This window comes from Armigeres subalbatus, chromosome 3 (assembly GCF_024139115.2).
Source record: "Armigeres subalbatus isolate Guangzhou_Male chromosome 3, GZ_Asu_2, whole genome shotgun sequence".
Taxonomy (NCBI): domain Eukaryota; kingdom Metazoa; phylum Arthropoda; class Insecta; order Diptera; family Culicidae; genus Armigeres; species Armigeres subalbatus.
Window position 1 is genome coordinate 375,157,526 of NC_085141.1, and position 20,452 is coordinate 375,177,977.

General features: G+C 40.7%; 1 protein-coding gene across 1 annotated transcript in view; it reads left to right on the top strand.

Annotated features, from left to right (window-relative positions):
• LOC134226540 (helicase POLQ-like) overlaps window positions 1-17,334 on the top strand; it is a 54,944-nt gene extending 37,610 nt beyond the window's left edge. Inside the window, exon 7 of the mRNA XM_062707377.1 lies at window positions 17,220-17,334. Coding sequence (XP_062563361.1) covers window positions 17,220-17,291 — 72 coding nt within the window. The 3' untranslated portion in view covers window positions 17,292-17,334. The remainder of the gene's footprint in view (window positions 1-17,219) is intronic.
• The last annotated feature ends 3,118 nt before the right edge of the window (window positions 17,335-20,452 follow it).

Genomic DNA, 20,452 nt, shown 5'->3' on the forward strand with positions numbered 1-20,452 from the left:
GAACGGTACATCCCAAGATGTTAACATTCGTATGTCGCGCCTAAACAAAGGGGCTGGTGCTGCATTTTATTCGATCCGGGATAGCAGGTGTGGAGTTTAATCCGACTGTAGGCAAGCAGGAGCCACTTTGGGCACCTTATGCCATTTGATGGTTCACTCCATGTCTGACGAAATATAACCAGATTGCTTTAATTAATAATAATGCGACCATCAGTTGTGGTTCACATTAGGCCTACTTTGATGGTTTAGAAGCATTTGAATATTTGCTTTGTATAGTAAACGGCAAGTGCTGTTTCACTGCCACACATTTCCCCACTTCTCAGGATTTTCGTTCGTTCTTTTTTATTTTTAACGTAGAACTACGTCTGTCTTTTCTATATTGGGGTACACTTTACGATTGCAAAAAATCGAAAAACGTCACGAAAATATGATAGACTTTGATCGTTAATATCTCAGCCGTTTCTCAATAGATTTAAAATTTTCTTGGATCATTCGATCAAGGAAGAGTCAACGCTTTATTCCCGATGTACACTGAAGTCGTTTTTCACGCGGTTTATTTTTACACGAATCGCTTTTTACGCATTTTTTTCACTAGAATTTCGGGATAAACGCGGTTCATTTAGACATATTTTGGAATTTATGCGGTTTATTACATTGTTTTAGTTTACGCGGCCCATATCCTCCGCGTAAAAGCTGACTCCAGTGTGTTACAATATTTATGTATGATTATCTACTACTGAACACTTGCTAACAGTTTAGCAATCGGTTTTGGTGAATCAGTCAATCTCGTAAGTGCATCGCAAGCTTCTTCTTACATGGCACTACATTCCAACTGCAACTTGGCCTGCTTTTCAACTTAGTGATCTTTTAGCATTAGGAAAATAAGTTCAAAAGTAGCATTTACCAATGCAATGCTTCGAATCGAGATACAATTATCGAACGACTTTTACTCTCTAGCGAGTTTTTATCAATTGATAATTTGGATATGTGATCGCTTGAGAGTATTGTTCATCATCGATTATTTGAAAATTTTATTTTTATCATCCTTTTCAAATTTTGGTCTAAAAATTAAATACATCACCAGGGTTCGTAATGCTCACTCAATCTCAGCAGACAATCACGAAAACTGCCACGTAGTTCTACATCACCTTTGCGTACAACCCGATTGGGCTGCACCTTTTAGTTTTTTCTTGAAAACTTTGCTGTTTTATAATGCTCTACTACGCCTATAAGATACCAAAACATTTGTCCATTAATTTTATTTGACACCACACCATACTCTAACTGTAGAGACTAAGTTGAATACAGCTTGTCAAATTATCAACCTCAGAACTTAACTCACATAATAATCAAAATATGATTTGGAAGGACTTTCGAAATATTTTTTTTACAATGATTATATTTTAAACACTTACCAATTAGCTACTGAATCGTGATTGAGATCTCCTTGCATCCTTTCCTTGCATCTCTATTCTCAACTTACCCTGTTTATTACAATTTGCATCAATACTGTTTTCTTCCAGAAGTTTGGAATAGGCACATTGCACCTTCGAGCATCATACTGCTGTATATGTACAATGATATTGATTGAAGCGCTTAGCGACACCACATGTCACTTGGTATTGTACATATTGCAATTATAGTAAATAACTACTGTTTTTCAAGGGCCTCGATTGGCATTTTTTGTTACGCTCATTCAAAAATTTACAACACTAGTTCGAAGCAAGCACTTTTTTTTCGAAAATTATCAACCCTAAGTTTCACTTTTATGCAACAACAACTCGTACTGAGCATTTTATGGGAGCACCACTCGCGCTCTTTACGAACATAAACAACACTAAGCCGCATTCAGCACTATCTGCGAGCACCACTCGCGCTCATTCTAAAATTTGCAACAATAACTCGTACTGAGCACATTATGCGAGCACCACTCGCGCTCATTAAAAAAATTACAACAATAACTCGTACTGGCACTTTATGCGAGCACCACTCGCGCTTTTTACGAAGATTAGCTACGATAAGTCGCACTGAGCTCTATCTGCGAGCACCACTCGCGCTCATTCAAAAATTTGCAACAATAAATCGTACTGAGCACTTTATGCGAGCACCACTCGCGCTCTTTACAAAAATCAGCAACACTAAGTCACACTGAGCACCATATGCGAGCACCACTCGTGCTCATTCAAAATTTTGCAACAATAACTCGTACTGAGCACTTTATGCGAGCACCACTCGCGCTCTTTACGAAGATTAGCAACACTAAGTCGCACTGAGCTCTATCTGCGAGCACCACTCACGCTCATTCAAAAATTTGCAACAATAAATCGTACTGAGCACTTTATGCGAGATCCACTCGCGCTCTTTACGAAGATTAGGAACACTAAGTCGCACTGAGCACTATCTGCGAGCACCACTCGTGCTCATTCAAAAATTTGTAACAATAAATTGTACTGAGGACTTTATGCGAGCACCACTCGCGCTTTTTACGAAGATTAGCAACACTAAGTCGCACTGAGCACCATATGCGAGCATCACTCGCGCTCATTAAAAAATTACAGCAATAACTCGTACTGAGCACTTAATGTGAGCACCACTCGCGCTCTTTACGAAGATTAGCAACACTAAGTCGTACTGAGCACCATATGCGAGTACCACTCGCGCTCATTAAAAAAAATTACAACAATAACTCGTACTGGGCACTTAATGCGAGCACCACTCGCGCTCTTTACGAAGATTAGCAACACTAAGTCACACTGAGCACTATATGCGAGCACCACTCGCGCTCATTCAAAATTTGTGACAATAACTCGTACTGAGCACTTTATGCGAGCACCACTCGCGCTCTTTACGAAGATTAGCAACACTAAGTCGCACTGAGCACCACTCGCGCTCATTAAAAATTTACAACAATAACTCGTACTGAGCACTTTATGCGAGCACCACTCGCGCCCCTTCCGAAGATTAGCGACACTAAGTCGCAGTGAGCACCGTATGCGAGCACCACTCGCGCTCATTCAAAAATTACAACAATAACTCGTACTGAGCACTTAATGCGAGCACCACTCACGCTCTTTACGAAAATTAGCAACACTAAGTCGCACTGAGCACTATAGACGAGCACCACTCGCGCTCATTCGAAAATTTGCAACAATAACTCGTACTGCGCACTTTATGCGAGCACCACTCGCGCTCTTTACGAAGATTAGCAACACTAAGTCGCACTGAGCACTATATGCGAGCACCACTCGCGCTCTTTACGAAAATTACCAACACTAAGTCGCACCAAGCACCACTCACGCTCATTCTAAAATTTTGCAATAATTATTCTTACTGAACACTGCTAAGCATGTCTAAGTTGAATTAGCCAACGCATTTTATTAATTCTGGTATCAAGACTGATAGCACTATCAGAAAAGTTTCATTTGTTGACCATGAGACGCTTTACACGTGTGCTTGGGACCAATTTTTTTAGATAAATCTTGAAGCGCAATTTTGAGGATTTAGTCGAAGAATTCATAGTTTTCTATACATGCCCCTCTCGACACATCGAGATGCTCAGTCAAAATAAGAACCCGAAGCACAATCACGCGAATAAGATGCAGAAATGAATCAGAGAAAATGTTAAACTGTACATATTACCAAATATATTATATTAACAATATGGTTCACTTCGAGCTTTTCCATACAACGAAATAGCGAACCATTTGCCGGTGATAACAACATCATCTAGCGAGCAAAGAGGAATCTAAACATGTTTTCTTCTTGTTTATTCTAGCAAATCCGACGATGGCGACAGTCATGCAGCTGAAAAGATGGCATTCGAAGGTATAGGGATGCCCATACTTTTTGAATAAATCGATCATCAAATGATCGATTTTCCTCGTTTTAAGGTGAATCGCGTTGGAGCCCAATTTCAAATCTACATAGCACTTTTGAGGGCACATAACTTGAAAAGTAAACGACAGACAAAAGCAAAAGTAGTTTTTCACTTTTGCTCACTTGCAGCATACATGAAAAAATGGTTTCCAGATGTGCTAACCGCCTAAATATTCACATTTGTGCGAGCAAAAACGCGAGGTGAGAGATAGCACGGCCATTGTGGCTGCCATTTTGGACGCCGCCGTAACTCACCTTAAGGCTCCCCCAGACCTGAGCGATTACATCGCCGCGACGGTGACAACTAGTCGCCGCGATTCTATCATTGGGTCACTGCAGGCAATGTTATATTAACGCTTCCATACCAACGGCGACAAAATCGCTGTCGTCAAGCGACAGAATCGCGTCGCGATTGTCGCATCGCGTGTGTTTGGGAGAACCTTTAATAAAGCTTTACGATAATATAGAGAAAACAAATTTTGCTTCGTATAGTAATAGTAGAAGTCGCTCCGACGTGGAAATGCTTGCTGCGCTGGTTTTCTACCCACAGCTGCTAGCATCTGGGTGTATATGTATATGCGCGGGAAGCTAGCAATTTGTATGGCGAGCATAACAAGCGGGTTATCAAACTGTCGGAACTTGTGGTTTAAAAATGTGGTTTCACAGGACGGTGTTAGCTATACCCAAAATAATCTTCCCATCATATCTACGTGAAGAACAACTGGTTTTTTTCACAGCACTATTCACGTACCAATTAAGTGATTCAAAGATCGAAGCACTCAATTTCACTCAATCGGCTAGCACTAGTGTGTCACATGAAGATTACGTGACTGTTTTATTGCTTTCATGACTGATCTAAATTAGATTGTTTTTCTTTTACTTTATCGAAAATCTATATACATAAAAATGAATTTCTGTCTGTCTGAACCTTATAGACTCGAAAACTACTGAACCGATTAGCGTGAAAATTTGTATACAAAAGGTTTTTACGGCCGGGAAGGTTCTTAAAATGGTTTGAGACCCTCCCGCTTTGGAAAAGGGGAGCTCTCATACAAATGGAACTCAGATTTCTTCATAACTCGAGATCAAATCAGAGAATCAATCAAATTTAGGCGAAACGAAGTTCGTCAGGTCTGCTAGTTAAAAACATAACACAAAATTCTTCACCGGTTTTTATTTCAGAATTGAAAATCTAAACATAAATATGTACATATTTGTCTTTAAACTCAAATGAGTGACATAAAATCCATTATAGCACTCATTTGGATGCTATAATAAAAACCAACATCAGATCAGTAGTTACATAACTACATTATGCTGAATCAGCTTGGGTAATGATGGCCATGACATCAGAATTTTCCAAAAGGTAAGTTCATCTATCGCCTCATGGCTTGTCGAGCTACACATTGTGGTACGATAACATGGAATATGACGGTTCTTTGCAGCAACATGATTTATTGGTAAGAATGATCATTTGAAGTAAATCAGTTACAGTTACAGATTTATCATATTTAAAGCCCATTTTCCATCATTGAAAAAAAGTGTGAGCAACTCGTTTCAAAACTAGATTTTTTCAGCACTCGTAGTATTTATCTAACTCGACAAGCCTGGTTGGATAAACGTATAACTCGATATCAACTCGTACAACTCGTTATAAACGTACAAAAAGTTATCAAAATAGTAGTTTGTGCAACAAGTTGCAAAAAGATGATTTTTTCAGTCGTACGTTTATCGAACGAAGCTTGCCGAGTTGGATAAATACTACGAGTGCTGAAAAAATCGAGTTTTGCAACGAGTTGCACACGCTTTTTTTGCAATGACGAAAAATGGACTTTAAATATGACAAATCTGTACCAATATTATACTTGTACATGTCCAATTCCTTCTAGAATTTACTCAACATGATCATTCTTGCCGTGCCACATTGCATAGTTCGATAAACCGTGAAGCGATATTGATATTGACATTTGCATTAGACAAGTGATGAAGGCATGACAGAGCATGTCATTTGTAGTCAAGCGTAAAATAAGCACATGGAAGAATGGCAAAAATGTGCAGTAAACTTTATGCGTCAAACAAATACATTTGGTTTTTAGCTGTTTTTAGATGCGTGACCGAAAAATAAATAAGGGAACTGTTCCGATCTCTATCTCACTGTACATATATCCATCTCATCGCTAAACAAAGAAATACGGCACCAAATTCGTCGCTTCTTTTTGTCAACATGCGTGCTCACTGCTGAAAAAATCTCAAAAATAATAAACAAATCAAATACCTTTCCATTGCTTTGTTTTTGATAAGATGGAAATAGGAGCTATGAGATGAAGTGGCGAACCGTTCCCCTACATATTTTATGTTTTGCCGTCTAAAATTATTTACAATATTTACACATTTCAATTAAAGCTAACTCAAATCAATATTTACTATAATTACCATTAGAAATTTTAGATTACGCCATAAATTATATGATAATTGGTATTTCGTATTGAAGAGGCCGTTTGCAACATGATATTCAATTCATTTTGGACTGTCAAAAGAAATCTTTTCAAACAATATAATGAAGATTTCAGTATACTAATTATTGTAAGATAAGTTTTTCTGATAGAAATCCAGTAAGACTCGACTGTCAAGCACTTTGCTATATCGTTCTCCCAGGGATTATATTCCCTCTATGTTATTTTTTTGTAGCAAGCGGTCATGCTCTCTCTGTGCATAGATGGTAGAATTAATATTTGAAGACAGGATCTTGGAAGTGTAAAGGAATTACTCTGATTGACATGGTTCTGTACGAAACATTTCAAGTCATATGACATAATGAAGTGGAGATTCTTTCCACCAATTCAATATGAATTGATAATATTTTAATTAAATTACTATATAAAGTCAATGTGGCGGACCATAACAAAATATTGTTCGAACATATTACATAAACGTAGTAAATAAATAAAACGTATAACAGTTAAGTTGGGTTTAATTTTTAAAACTATTATCAGTTATTACAATATTAATTAAAGAACATACTGTTGTGGAATTCTCAGGTGAACCAGAATAAATACACATAATCAAATGGTATAAATATTAGCAAAAGCATAGTCCAAACCAGTGTTTTTACGTTATTTGACTACTAATAAAAGTGTGGTATCCCACAATGGTGTATATTAGAATCTATTATCTTCATTGACAAATTCTCCCAGAAGTACTTTAAGTATTTTCGATCTAGAGTGGGTTCTTTTGAGCTTATTGGGGGCTTAGCCGTGCGGTAAGACGCGCGGCTACAAAGCAAAGACCATGCTGAGGGTGGCTGGGTTCGATTCTGGTGCCGGTCCAGGAAATTTTCGGATTGGAAATTTTCTCGACTTCCCTGGGCATAAAAGTATCATCGTGTTAGCCTCATGATATACGAATGCACAAATGGTAACCTGGCTTAGAAACCTCGCAGTTAATAACTGTGGAAGTGCTTAATGAACACTAAGCTGCGAGGCGGCTCTGTCCCAGTGTGGGGATGTAATGCCAATAAGAAGAAGAAGAAGTGGGTTCTTTTGAGCTTATTGTAAAAAGCGGGTAAACAGAAAATGTGATCTTTCCTATTTCTATCTTGTATTTTAATCCACCCTCGTTAGTTCTACAAACCCGTTGTTTGCGGCCAGAGATTGGGCCCTACGTTGTGTGGAGATGGTTGGATCGACGACGACGAATAAACGACACTTTTTCACTTTTAAATTTGAATCTAATTTATTGCCACCGAGAGGCAGCGTGCCTACTCGGAGGGGAACGATAAACACTATATAAAAAGTACGGACAAGATTTGCCTTTTATAGGCAATAGAACAATTAAAACAGCACAGACAATTAACAATTAAATTCGGGCGCGCGCTCATTTGGCGCGCGTAGCTGTCTATCGAAGCAGGGATGATGGGATGAATGGCTACAAAGCAATATTGTTTCCTTTCTGCGCGCGCTGCAGCTCGATGACGCCGTTCGTTGGTGCGAGCGCAAACACCCGTTTTACGCAAAATTCTCAATAAGGTTTTCACCCAACTGTCAAATCTTAGCTGGAGGAATTATTCATTCTATATAAATTTAAATGCATTCCAAATGTTATATTTAAGCTATTCTTTAACGTATCTTGTTAAATTTACTTTCAACCAGATTAAAAAAACAATAAAATCCGGATTAAATAGTGACAAAGGATATCTCAACCAATTTTAGATACGTATAATAAGCCATGCAGACTGTAGGATTGAGAAGTGTTTTAGTTTTATATACCTCTGAGGGAAGCTCCGACACAGACAACTTGCTGTTTGTCTCAGACAATTCATTGACTTCTTTAATGTCAAATTTCCCAAAGAATCATGACGCCTCTGTGTTGTAGTCAAATGAACAAACAGCAACATGGTGTGCGAAACAGAGAGCGAGTAGGTACAATGCGAGAAGAATGTAAATTTCCACTGCAACCTCGTATAGCTCTCCAACTGCTTCAGCGTGCGTCAATTTCGATATGGTGCACCGGCATGGTCCCGCCGGATACAGTTCAACGAGCTTTATCAAATTTATTATACATTTCCACAAAAATATGCCTACCACACTTCTGCTACAACATTTAATTTTCCGTTTGCATTCGATTAAACATAATCGATTAAGTTTGCAAAAAAAACATCAAGCATCCCTATTTTTTTTCATGATGACATTTTGAAGTGTGTGTAAAACGATCGTCATATTTTGGGTAGTTCGATTTACGTGTGTATCGATCCTTTCGGACGCGAGTTGGCGCCACATGTGGTGTCGCCAAAATTTCGTGAGAGTGAATCATATTGTTAATATAGTATATTTGATATTACTCTTTCATCGGATAACAGCCTGAACGGCTATCAAACTGATCAGTTTTTTTTTTTAGGTCAACGTATATTACTTATTTATTTATTTATTTCAAATGCACTCACCTGTAGTCCAAATGTATCCATTTAATTGTTGTCACAAACTTAATTTTTTTATGGATCACATCACTCTCACTAGCTTAACAAACAACTTAACTTTCCAATGTGTGCTCCCGCTTGCTTGATTCTAGTTTTTTTTTTACAATGTTCTAAACATCCAGCAGGATCGCCAAATGTGGAGTTTAATCCGACTGTAGGCAAGCGGGAGCCACTTTGGGCACCTTATGCCATTTGATGGTTCACTGCATGTCTGTCGAAGTATAGCCAGATTGCTTTGATTAATAATAATGCGACCATCGGTTGTGGTTCACGTTAGGTCTACTTTGATGGTTTAGAAGCATTTGAATATTTGCTTTGTATAGTAAACGGCAAGTGCTGTTTCACTGCCACACAGTAGGCTGCCACAATGTTCAGTGGCGACACGGCGGTGTTGATTGTGATTCCTATGGTCTCAATAGTCGTAGTCGAGAGATCCAGTTGACTGTAGAGAGTTCTCTTAATGATAGCACTCCTCCACCACGGTCTACATTCGTGCTTAGGCGATCCATGCGAATTGCCGTGTAGCTTGGGTGGTACATGGAGTTTCGACTACGTAACCAAGTTTCGGTTACTACTGCAACGTCGATATCGTGAGATTCAACGAAATGGAAAAATCTGTAATTTTGTTATTAAAGGAACGACTGTTCCTATTCAGGACTTTGATTGTATTATGATTAGATATTGTAGATATGTTTCAGTGCAAGTTTGGAGAGAACTAAAAATTGTGCTGCTTTCGTTTGGCAATTTGACAGCCTTGTAAAGAGCTCACGTGCAAGCATCACAAACTCCTCCACAGAGAAAAGATCATGCTCCACATGTTTCTTCCCTGTTACCGTGGGTTAACTATTAGCAGTCACACTTGCGTAGGAGTGGATACGTGAAACGGTTTCACTAGGCAATTGTTGCACATTGTGTTGCTGAGGCGGCAACCTATCGTTTTGGGATTGTACAATTCTGGTCTTTCGGCCCACAGTAGTTCGATTTTTCCCTCCTAAAGCTTCTTCAGATTTTTTAATTTTGTCTTTCGTCTCTGATTCATCGTCTGCTTCTGCAGGGATTTGGCATTCTTTCGTTAGGTGGAGTTATCCGCACTTGACACATTTTGCTTGCAGGTTGTTGCAGTTTCGCATACCATGTCCATATTGTTGACATCTGAAGCACTGTACAGCGTCGATCTTTTTCCTAGTATAGAAACGCCAGTACACGATCACATTGAATAATGATTTCGTTTTCTGGAGCATTTGGAGCTTTACGGACCCTTTTGGATATCGCCAGATCTCGATGCAGAAAGCAGCTTAACGTCAGATGGGACAATGTTGTTAAGCCGATCAGCAACTAGTTCTTCGATGTCATATCTCGGAAGACCAGAAAGAACGATTTTGTCGGTCAGTTCGTCACTCGTTCTGCGAGTGTAAAATTGTACGTTGCTGGAGCGTAACTGTTCCACTGCTGCCACAAAGTGAGGTTTTGTTTTGATGGTGATTTGTGTACTATCTTTTCAAATTCGGAGAAGGTAATCTTCTTGTCTAATGTTTGCTGCGACCACCAGTTGATTCAGCTCTGTAACCGTTTTATCGTAAACGAATATCGGTGGGCAACGTATTTTCCTAGAATTAGCACAGTGATTTATGGTGCCCCGGATGACACATCGTTTGCAGCTGTGTCCATATTGTCCAAAGACTCAGACGTCAGACAACGATTGAAACGAGTTACTGGTCGGTACATTAAACACCGGTTGGTGGGTAGAAGATGATGGGTTACATGTAGGTGGCACGGGCTGAGATTGTAGAATCCCCAGGTCGATATTTCCGGGGTTAGTTCAGGTACGACACTAACGAATTTCCCAACATTGTGTCGATTTGTTGTGATGAGGTTATGCGCAATTTATTTTTCTCTTAATTCTTGTGAATAATAATATTAACTTTTCCCACCCGCCCAGCATCCTCACCAGTGCCGGTCGTGGGCTTACCATGGGAAGATTTCCCAGGATGACAAAATAACGGGGCCAAGGAATAGAATATAAATGAATAACAAAGCGCGCTACTACACAAGAGAGATGTTTATAGTATGGGCTTTGACAGCTAACTGATAAGTATTTTATCAATCCAATAATAAAAGGTTACAAATCCTTAGATGTCTGACATTAACAAACCAACATAAGTCCATTTAAGCAGGTTTAAATTACATTTCACTAGTTTCCATATCATTTGGAAGCAACCGTTGCAGGCTCGCCCGCTTGTGTCCAGTTGATAAGAGGCATATTGTCCTGCCTACACTGCACAATGGTTCGAAGGCAGCCAAAACCCCAAAAATCGAAATTCGTATTTCGGTCGGAATTATATTTTTCTCATTTTACAGAATACTTATGTGGTTCAAATTCAAAATCTGAAGAAGTTCTGTTGAGTTTTGACTTTGTTACATCATTTTAATTGAACATGAGTGTGGATTTCTAATTAAAAAGCTGTTTGACAAAGCGTTTAGATCAGCATCTAAGGCTTCAATTACATCGTAAACCCCAATATTATTTCAAGACTGCATTATACGGGTCTTAAATAGTATGCCTATGTCAAACATAATTCAACTTAAGTTAATTTCATATACAAATTTAATTCGAATACTCACATTTTTTCATTGAAGTGCTTCGGAAGTATGAGCGCCGATGAGTGCCCGTAATGATTCTGTGCTCATTACAAAGCTTGAAGCAATAGCTTTCTATTCATCACTATTTTGTTTTGCGAAAAATTGCAATAAGGTGCTTTTTATCGTTTTAGTTTGAAATGTGCTTAATTGTTCCTATTATCGAATTTCTTTCGGATTCCAACCGATTCTTAACAGCGTGCACAAATGAGGTTATGGTGTGTCAAGCTTCAAGCTAGAAATATTTTATTTTTAGTATGTTTCATGTTTACATTTTTAGTTTTTATTTGCACTTACAAAATCGGTCTTCCAATAATTTTAAGTAGGAACAATTGTGAATTTTAGTAGCAACAAATTTAGTTCATAGGCATAATCGAATTCTATTTCTATAAGTAGCAAGGAGTTTTATATATATAATAAATTTTGAAATTGATAATTTTACCACTGCAATGGCGCGACTTTTCTCGCAGCTCATTGGCACGAAATGACGAAATGACATGAAAGATGGAATTGGAGACGTCATTCGACGTGGACGGTTTCCGTAATCACCGGTTGTCAGGGGTTGTTCGCCTGGCGCTGTGGTAGATCTGGCGAAGCAGGGCTGCCAGCATGCACATCCTCCTCCCCGTAACACTGGTCTGCGGATGATCCGGGTCCAGTTTTACTAACCGGCGCCACATCCAATATAGCTAACCTTGAGACTGGTCTACGAATAATACCCCCATTAGTTTGAACCAACGCTTGCCGAATACGGCCATCCTGCCCTTTAAAAACTTTACAAATACGACCTCTTGTCCAACCGTTCCTTCTCGCTTCTTCTACGATAAAGACTACGTCCCCAACAGAAATCGGTTTTACCTCCCCGAACCATTTACTTCGCCGAGTAAGTGTGGGCAGATACTCACGTGTCCATCGTCTCCAGAAAACGTCCATTTGAAACTGTATCTGTCCCCAGGTACTCCGTAAAGCGGCAGCTTCATTCGCTGGGCGCGCCGCTGGTTGTCGTACACCGCTTGAACTGCCTAGTATAAAATGATTCGGCGTAAGAGCCTCTGCCTCCTCAGAGTCTAGAGGAAGGTAAGTTAATGGTCTCGAATTTACCATACTTTCAGCTTCTTGCGCTAGCGTTAGCAGACCTTCGTCGTCCAATCTCCGTCCCCGTTAGCTGCTTTCATGGCCGATTTAACGGAACGGACCATTCGCTCCCACGATCCGCCCATGTGTGGGGCACTGGGAGAATAAATACCCACTTGGTTGTTGCGTTGGTGAATGTCTCGGCCATAGCTTCACTGATGTTCTGAATTTGTTCTTTCAACAATCTGTCGGCTCCTCGGAAATTCGTTCCGTTATCCGAATGTATTTCTATAGGCGCACCTCTACGGCTAACGAATCGGCGAACGCTCATAACGCAGGACTCAGTTGACAAACTGTACACTACTTCCACATGCACGGCCCGAACTGTCAAGCAGGTGAATAAGGCAATCCACCTTTTGACATTGCTTCTGCCTACTTTGACGAAAAGTGGACCAAACAAGTCCAACCCTACGTAGCTGAATGGTCTTGTGAATGAAGCTAGACGAGCGTAAGGTAATGGAGCCATTCGGGGTATTCGCGGCTGTGCTCGCTTAACTTTGCAAAATTGGCATTTCCTGACAATTATTCTGACAACAGTACGTAGATTTGAGATATGGTATTGTTGCCTTATTTCGTTGACGACTGTTTCCGGACTTCCATGGTGAAACTTTCGATGGATGGAGTCGATGATCAGATGGGTCAGTTTATGTTCTCTGGGTAGAATAATAGGTATTCTTGTGTTGTTGCTTACATGTTCCGCCGCTTGTATTCTGCTGTCAACTCGAAGGATTCCCAGTTCATCAACCATTGGTGATAATTGATACAGGCTGCTGGATTTGTCCACGGCACTGAGCACGTCGCTGGGCTGGTGCAACTTGTGCGTTAAGACTGCAAGCTCGTCTGGGTAAACCTCCCATTGTGTGGCTTTGATCAAATATTGCCAAGCTTCTACTAATTCCTCTTGAGACAGGTATGGTTTTGCAATATCTCTTTTGCGAGTCCGATTTAGAAATCTATATAAGTGGGCTGTAGTCCGTAGTAGCCGATTCCAGTTAGAGAACCTCTCCAAGTTGAGCACTAGCTTCGGCATGGACTGCTCCTGATGAATATAAACAGCACGAACTTCTGAGTTATCTTCTTTTAAGCATGGAACTATTGGCCATTCTTCCTCACTATTTCGCAGAAACGCTGGGCCATTAAACCAGGCACTGTTCGGGCCGAAATCAGGTCCGTTGCCCCACTTAGTAGCAGCATCAGCTATGTTCTTCTTTGATGGTACATATCTCCATTCCCCAGCATTCGTTTCAGTCAAAATCTCGCCGACACGCACCGCTACAAACTGTTTGTACCTTCGGTTATCGGAGTTAATCCAGGCTAGCACCGTACTGGAGTCTGACCAAAACACTCTTCGATCTATCTGTATGGAATGACCATCAGCGACCATTTGCATCAGGCGCACACCTAACACGGCTGCTTGAAGCTCCAGACGAGGGACAGATATTGGTTTGATAGGAGCTACCTTAGTTTTGGCAGCCACAAGGGAACAATCCACTTGCTTTCGTTGATTCACTATTCTAAAATAGGCGACCGCTGCATACGCCTCTTCGCTTGCGTCGACAAATATATGAAGCTGCACACGGTAGTAATGTTGGGATGTAGCTCGCAGGAAGTAGCATCGTGTTATACGTAACTGTTGTATTATTTTCAGCAATTCTACCCATGCTTGCCAGCGAGGTTGGAGGTTTGCGTTGATCTGGTGGTCCCATTGGATACCGCTGCGCCAGATGCTTTGAAGTATAATCTTACCCTGCACTGTGAATATCGCCAACAGTCCTAGGGGATCGTAGAAGCTCATAAGGCACTTGAGAACTTGTCGTTTAGTTGGTGGAGTTTTTGTTGATATTACTCTTTGAATGTCGTCGCTCATTTTCGTTGAGAATCCAAGTAGATCTTCAAATGAGTTCCATATTAGTCCCAGGACTCGTTCGGAATTGTCGCTTTGTGGCAAGTCAAGGCTACGTACATCGGAAGCTCTATCTTCTCCCACACTGTCCATTACTAGGCGACTGTTGGACTGGAACTTACGGATATTGAACCCACCGTTGGCATGAATCATCTGTACTTCTTGCATAACTTTAGCAGCTTCTTCAGCATCTTCGAAACTTTCCAACAGGTCGTCAACATAATGGTTTTTATTATGCTTTGAACCGCGCGGATACTCCTGGGCAAATTCCATGGCATTTTTATTTTTAATGAATTGTGCTGAGGCCGGTGAACATGTCGAACCGAAGGTCGCTACGTTCATCAGAAAGACTTCTGGGACAGCAGTAGAGTTGTTTCTCCAGAGAAACCGCTGGGCATGACGATCTTCCGCTCTAATTATGATCTGATGGAACATTTCAGCAATATCCGCAGAAACGGCTACAGCGAATTGCCGGAATCGGAACAACACCCCAGGTAACGAAGTTAACTGGTCAGGGCCTTTTAAGAGCATATCGTTTAGCGATACTCCGTGTGATTTGGCAGCTGCATCCCATATCATACGGATTTTATTCGGTTTTTTGGGATTAAGCACTACACCCAAAGGCAAATACCACACCCGTTCGGCGTCAGCTTGCTCCAATTCTTCTTGGGTAATACGATTAATGTAGCCTTTCAATAAGTATTCATCGATTTGCTTCACTACATTGGATTTTAAGTCTGGTTGTCTAGCCATGCGTCGTTCCAGGCATTCCAAACGTTTCATGGCCATTCCGTAGCTGTCAGGTAACTTAAACTTATCGAACCGCCACAGGAGCCCGATCTCGAATCTGGAGCCAATCTTTCTTGCCGTGGTTTCTAGCAAATTGCTAGCTCTTCTGTCGTCCTCCGACATTAAAGATGACCCGGTCGACGTACCAACAGTTTCTGCATCGAAAAAGCTTTTCACCAAATCGTGTATCTTATGATCCGATGAACACTCGCAGGAATGGTAGTTCAGTGATGCTTCTGTTGACCGGGCTCGTCCGCCGTAGATGCACCATCCTAAACGTGTTTTCACCGCTATGGGTTCGTTCACTCGACCTTCTTTGGTTTTCAATGGGACAGTCAATCGAAGGTTATCAACTCCTACCAGCAATCGCGGTACCGCTTCAGAATAGCTGCTTACTGGAATTCGGCGCAAATGCGTATACTTGTTAGCCAGCCGACTAGCATTTAGGCTTTGACAGGGGAGACTGAGCGCTTTCACCGTACGTACCTCGGCCAACGGGAAGTGACGTTGATTTTCCGCAACTATTGATAAACTTACTGTTTGAGAACCATTCTCAGTCCGCGCCATATTCCCCGTCCACTTGAGACACAATGGTGACTCCATACCTTCTACGCCCAGCTGACGCACGAGCCCTTCTTCAATTAGAGTTAGTTGCGACCCATCGTCTAAGAAAGCAAAGGTTGCTACACTGTTTCCACCTCCTTCCATTCGATGTTCGAAAATACTGCAGTAACCCATGAATGCATTCCGCCTGATACATTTCTGCGGATGTTTGTCGCTGCATGCGTGCGGCGTGAGTTTTTTTCTTTCGTGTGTGTTTTGCGATGGTTGACTTGACAATATGCTTATTCTTAATGCTAAATCAAGACTAAACGTAACACAAATGAAACAGATTTGATCGAATATTTACAACTATGCGAACCAAATAAAACCAACCGTAACAACTTTTTGTATTTTTCTATTATTTTTATTACGTAATACAAAAATACTCCCATATTCACATAGGATGATGATTTTACAAACATTTATAGGTACCAACTGATTTTGACCCTTAGTTAGTTATAGTTTTCTAGAAATCAAAGTGGGGCGTTTGGCCAGTTAGGGCACATTATACCGTCTTACCCTACGGATATAATTTTATGTATTTTTGCTGTTTCGTGAGCTGTTTTAAGTTAGTGAGTAAATTTTTGTTATGCCATTTAAAGTCATATCAATATTTATCTGGTTTCCAAAAACGTGGTACGCTGGAAAGAGTTTCTTAAAACCTTCCAAATGGTATAAATGTTTCCAGAGTAATCTCACTTTTGTGTTTGTAAACTGTGATTGTTCTCGAAAATATTCAATGCGGGTAGGTCGGCCGAATTTTGTGTAGGCTGTTTGACCGAGTTGAACATTTAGTAAATATCAATCACCACAAACTCTGACTGATGCCGCAACATTGAAGGGAAAGAAAATGCTCGAGAAAATGATATCAAACGTAGATATAGGGGTAACTGGGGCAAGATCGGCAACAACGATTGTAGCATCAGTAAGCATTATTTTCACATTATTAATACGAGAAAAGATGCTTTATTTTGTATACACATTTTTTAACCTAAATAACTATTTCTCTCTCGGCGTTAATTTAAGGTCGATTGATCACTTAATTTAAACTTGAATCGAATCAAGTACAGAGACACTGAAGACGGTCTTGCAGTTGAAATATGTATCTGTAAAGAATACAGCGTAGTGGAGTTAAATGCAATAGTACGAAAACTCGTCTTATGACAGGTGAAGACTTTCCACTAAAGAGCTTAATAATTTTCACACTTTTCGTATAACTTTGAATATCAAGCCATTTCGAGGGTTTATTCATCGCAGTTGAAACTGATCTAATTTCTTTCATTTTTTTTCTTTCTACTTTTACAGGCCAAACTGATGGAGGAGTTTGAAGAACTTCGGGATAGGATGGACGAATATCTCTATCTTAATCATAAATAGATGCATCTATCTGGATAGTGTGGGTTGGTGCAATTTAGCTTTACTTTTTCTATTTCGTTTCACTCATGGAATTGTTATTTTTTGTTTTTATTATAAAATACGAGAGTGGCAGAAATATATTTTTTGCTCATTATCATTAACGATTTCAAATTATACTCAATAAACTTGATATTTTTCGAAAACAAATCGCATTTGAGTGTCATTGCCTTAAAAATATCACACCAACCTCCCTTTCATCATATCCTTCTTTGAACATTCAATATTCACGCAGTCTAGGCCGATTAGTTGAAATATGTTTCCTTATTAAGAGTATGAAGTGAAATGTTTAAAGTGAGAAGTGATTAGTGAGTAGTAAGTATAAGTGAGTAGTGAGAATTGAGAAATGAAATTTTCGAAGAAGTAAGAAGTGAGATGTAACAAGTGAGATATGAGTAGTGTGAAGTGATTGGAGAGATGTGAGATGTGATAGGTGAGAAGTGAGAAGCGAGTAATAAGATAGTAGGAAGAAGAAAGAATCAAGATGGATGAAGATAAAAGAAAGAAGGAGAAATGTAGATTGACGAAGGAAGGTGGGAAAATGATGGAGGAAAAAGGAAGAAGAAAGAGATTGGACGGAAGAAGGAAGATGGAAAAATGAAAAGAAGAAGTAACGTTGGACGGATATTTTTAAATAAATTTAAAAGAAATTCAAAAGCTTTAGACGTATTTATCTTTTTAAGCAAAATCAATTGTAAATAAATTTTGAAATTAGTTTTTGTTATTGTAATTAAATTAAACTAAATAATATGTAGATTGAATTAAAGCTTAATTATTGTTAATTAATTATGTTTGTTCTTTTCTGTACATATTTTATTTCATTTGAATCATTTTTATCTTCTTTAGCAAAATAATGCTAGAATTCGTTAAGTCGGCTTGACGATTCAAAGTCCAAAGCGAGACCAAAATACAACCCGTCTTTGCCTGACTACTTGACTGTCTTGGGAGGTGAAATGTTTCGTACGGTTTGCGTCTCGGCTAAACAAAGTGGTATACTGCTTCAGTGAGTGCAGCAATGGCTCCTGAAAGTATAGATCTCGTTTTCAACCATTTGCTTAAATCTAGGAAGGCGCCAAACTGCTATCGCCATTTGAAAATCTGGAAATAATAAACAATTGTCCTTCAAGGTTCCTTAAGGAAAAAAAACCCTCAAGCTCGTTCATTTTCGCTCGCACTAGAGGAGTAGAAGTATCGCGGTTTTTCAGTTCCGAGTTTTGGTGAATAATACTTTCAAAGTAAAACGTGTGCACCTTCAAAGTCTGTCGAAGGTAGAAAATTGAGAACAGTGGTTTTATAAAAAGTGAAGTGATGTAAAAGGAATCTTTTGGTGTCTTCCAGATACAGCTTATTTTCCGTCAGTCCGCCTGACGATTGCGCGATTCTACTCCGTTTGCCGGAGGAAGTATTTGAAAAAAAGGTAATTCGTGTAAATAGATTTTAATTAGTTTTTGACTAACATTCACCATGGACTTCCAGCGCATAGGCGCTTTTTTGTACGGGCTGGAAATTTGAATGTGACCAGCGGAGTCAATTTGGGGTTCCCGTCCGATTTTCCGCTAAGGCCCGCCTTTCGAGGTAGCTAAACGGAGAGGAGTGAAGTTCGCCAGTCAGTCGAGCGAAACTGACCCGGCAGTCGCCAAAAACTGTGGTAGAACCACCCGTACGCTTCAACCCCCGGTGGTCAAAGTCCGAAAGCACGGTCCCCGTACGTCGCTAATTATCGTACGCTGGTCCGAACCTGAACCAAGAGTTAGTAGCTTCCTTTTAGTCCTCGCCCGGTGAATCGGAAAGGTACGTGAAGCCGGGTCGCAAGGGAAAGTGGGCTACTAGCTCGAGGGAACGGTATTCCGGACGCTCTCGAGGATCGAAAATCGGAAGTCTTCCGTCCAGCCGCCACTTCATCCGCACCTTTAATTCGGCTATTTTGCACACGAGCTCACAACGCCGTCTTGTGGAGCAGCGTTCGCCCACTGGAAATCCGCCGGTAACTCGACGCTCCGGAGACACCAACGTCACCAGCACGGTCGAACGAATCGTCATCGTCCCCGTCGGACAGTTCAGCGTCTTCGGCACTCCGCCGGAGAAAACTTCGGCACCCCACCAGAGAAACCTACGTCTTCGGCGCCCCGCCGGAAAGTTCCCCATCTTCGGCACCCGCCGGAGTCCAGCCATTGCTACGAAAATCCTGCGCAGGTACGTGGAAACATTGTAATCATGGCCATGAATAGTTTCCCAGGTTTAGGCCCATTTAGTTTTCCGTCCAACCCGAATGAAGTATTTATAAATAAAAGTTGAATTAGAAGATCTGGATGCCAATTGATTTTATTTGCAGCATTTCCGTTTTAGAGCGCACTGTTCTCGTACGTTTCAGTCATTCCGTTGGTAGATTGGTTATTTCAGACTTCTATTCTTCTTCGGTCAGTGAGTATTGGGTTGAACGAGCTTAAGTGAGGACGAGGAGCAATAAGGGATAAGCAGCGCGAGTTTGGGTTTCCGTTGGTTTGGCAAGTGGTTTGGATGATTCAGCCAACAACCGTTCGAGGATTTCCCCTGAGGTATTGTCGGGCAAATCAACAGGCTGGTGGTCTCTCACACGTGAAAGAGTTTATACTAATCGAGTATAAACTGCACGTAAACAAACGTGGGGTCAACCAGGAGAAACGAAGTTAGCATAGATTTTCCTCAGAGTGTAGAGCGTTCACCCACAAATTCCGCCTGGTGCTGCCCCACGAACTCTCTTGCAATTGGTGTTAGTCGGCTGCATAACATTTGGGAGAGTACCTTGTAGGCGGCGTTCAGCAATGTGACTGCGCGGTAGTGGTTACAATCCAGCTTATCGCCCTTTTTGTAGATGGGACACACGACACCTATTCCTCCCAAACCTTGGTAATTATCCAGTGCCTCACCACCGTGTTTAAACAGCTCTCCTGGTAATTCGTCAACTCCAGGGGCTTGGTTGTTTTTCAGCTGGCCGATCTCTTCCTGGATTTCCCGGAGATTCGGAGCCGAAAGTCGCATGTCCTGCGCGCGTGCTCCTAAGTTCATTACCATGCCGGCATTGTTGTCTGCCACATCGCCTTTCAGGTGCTCTTCGTAGTGCTACCGCCACCTTTGGATTACCTCAC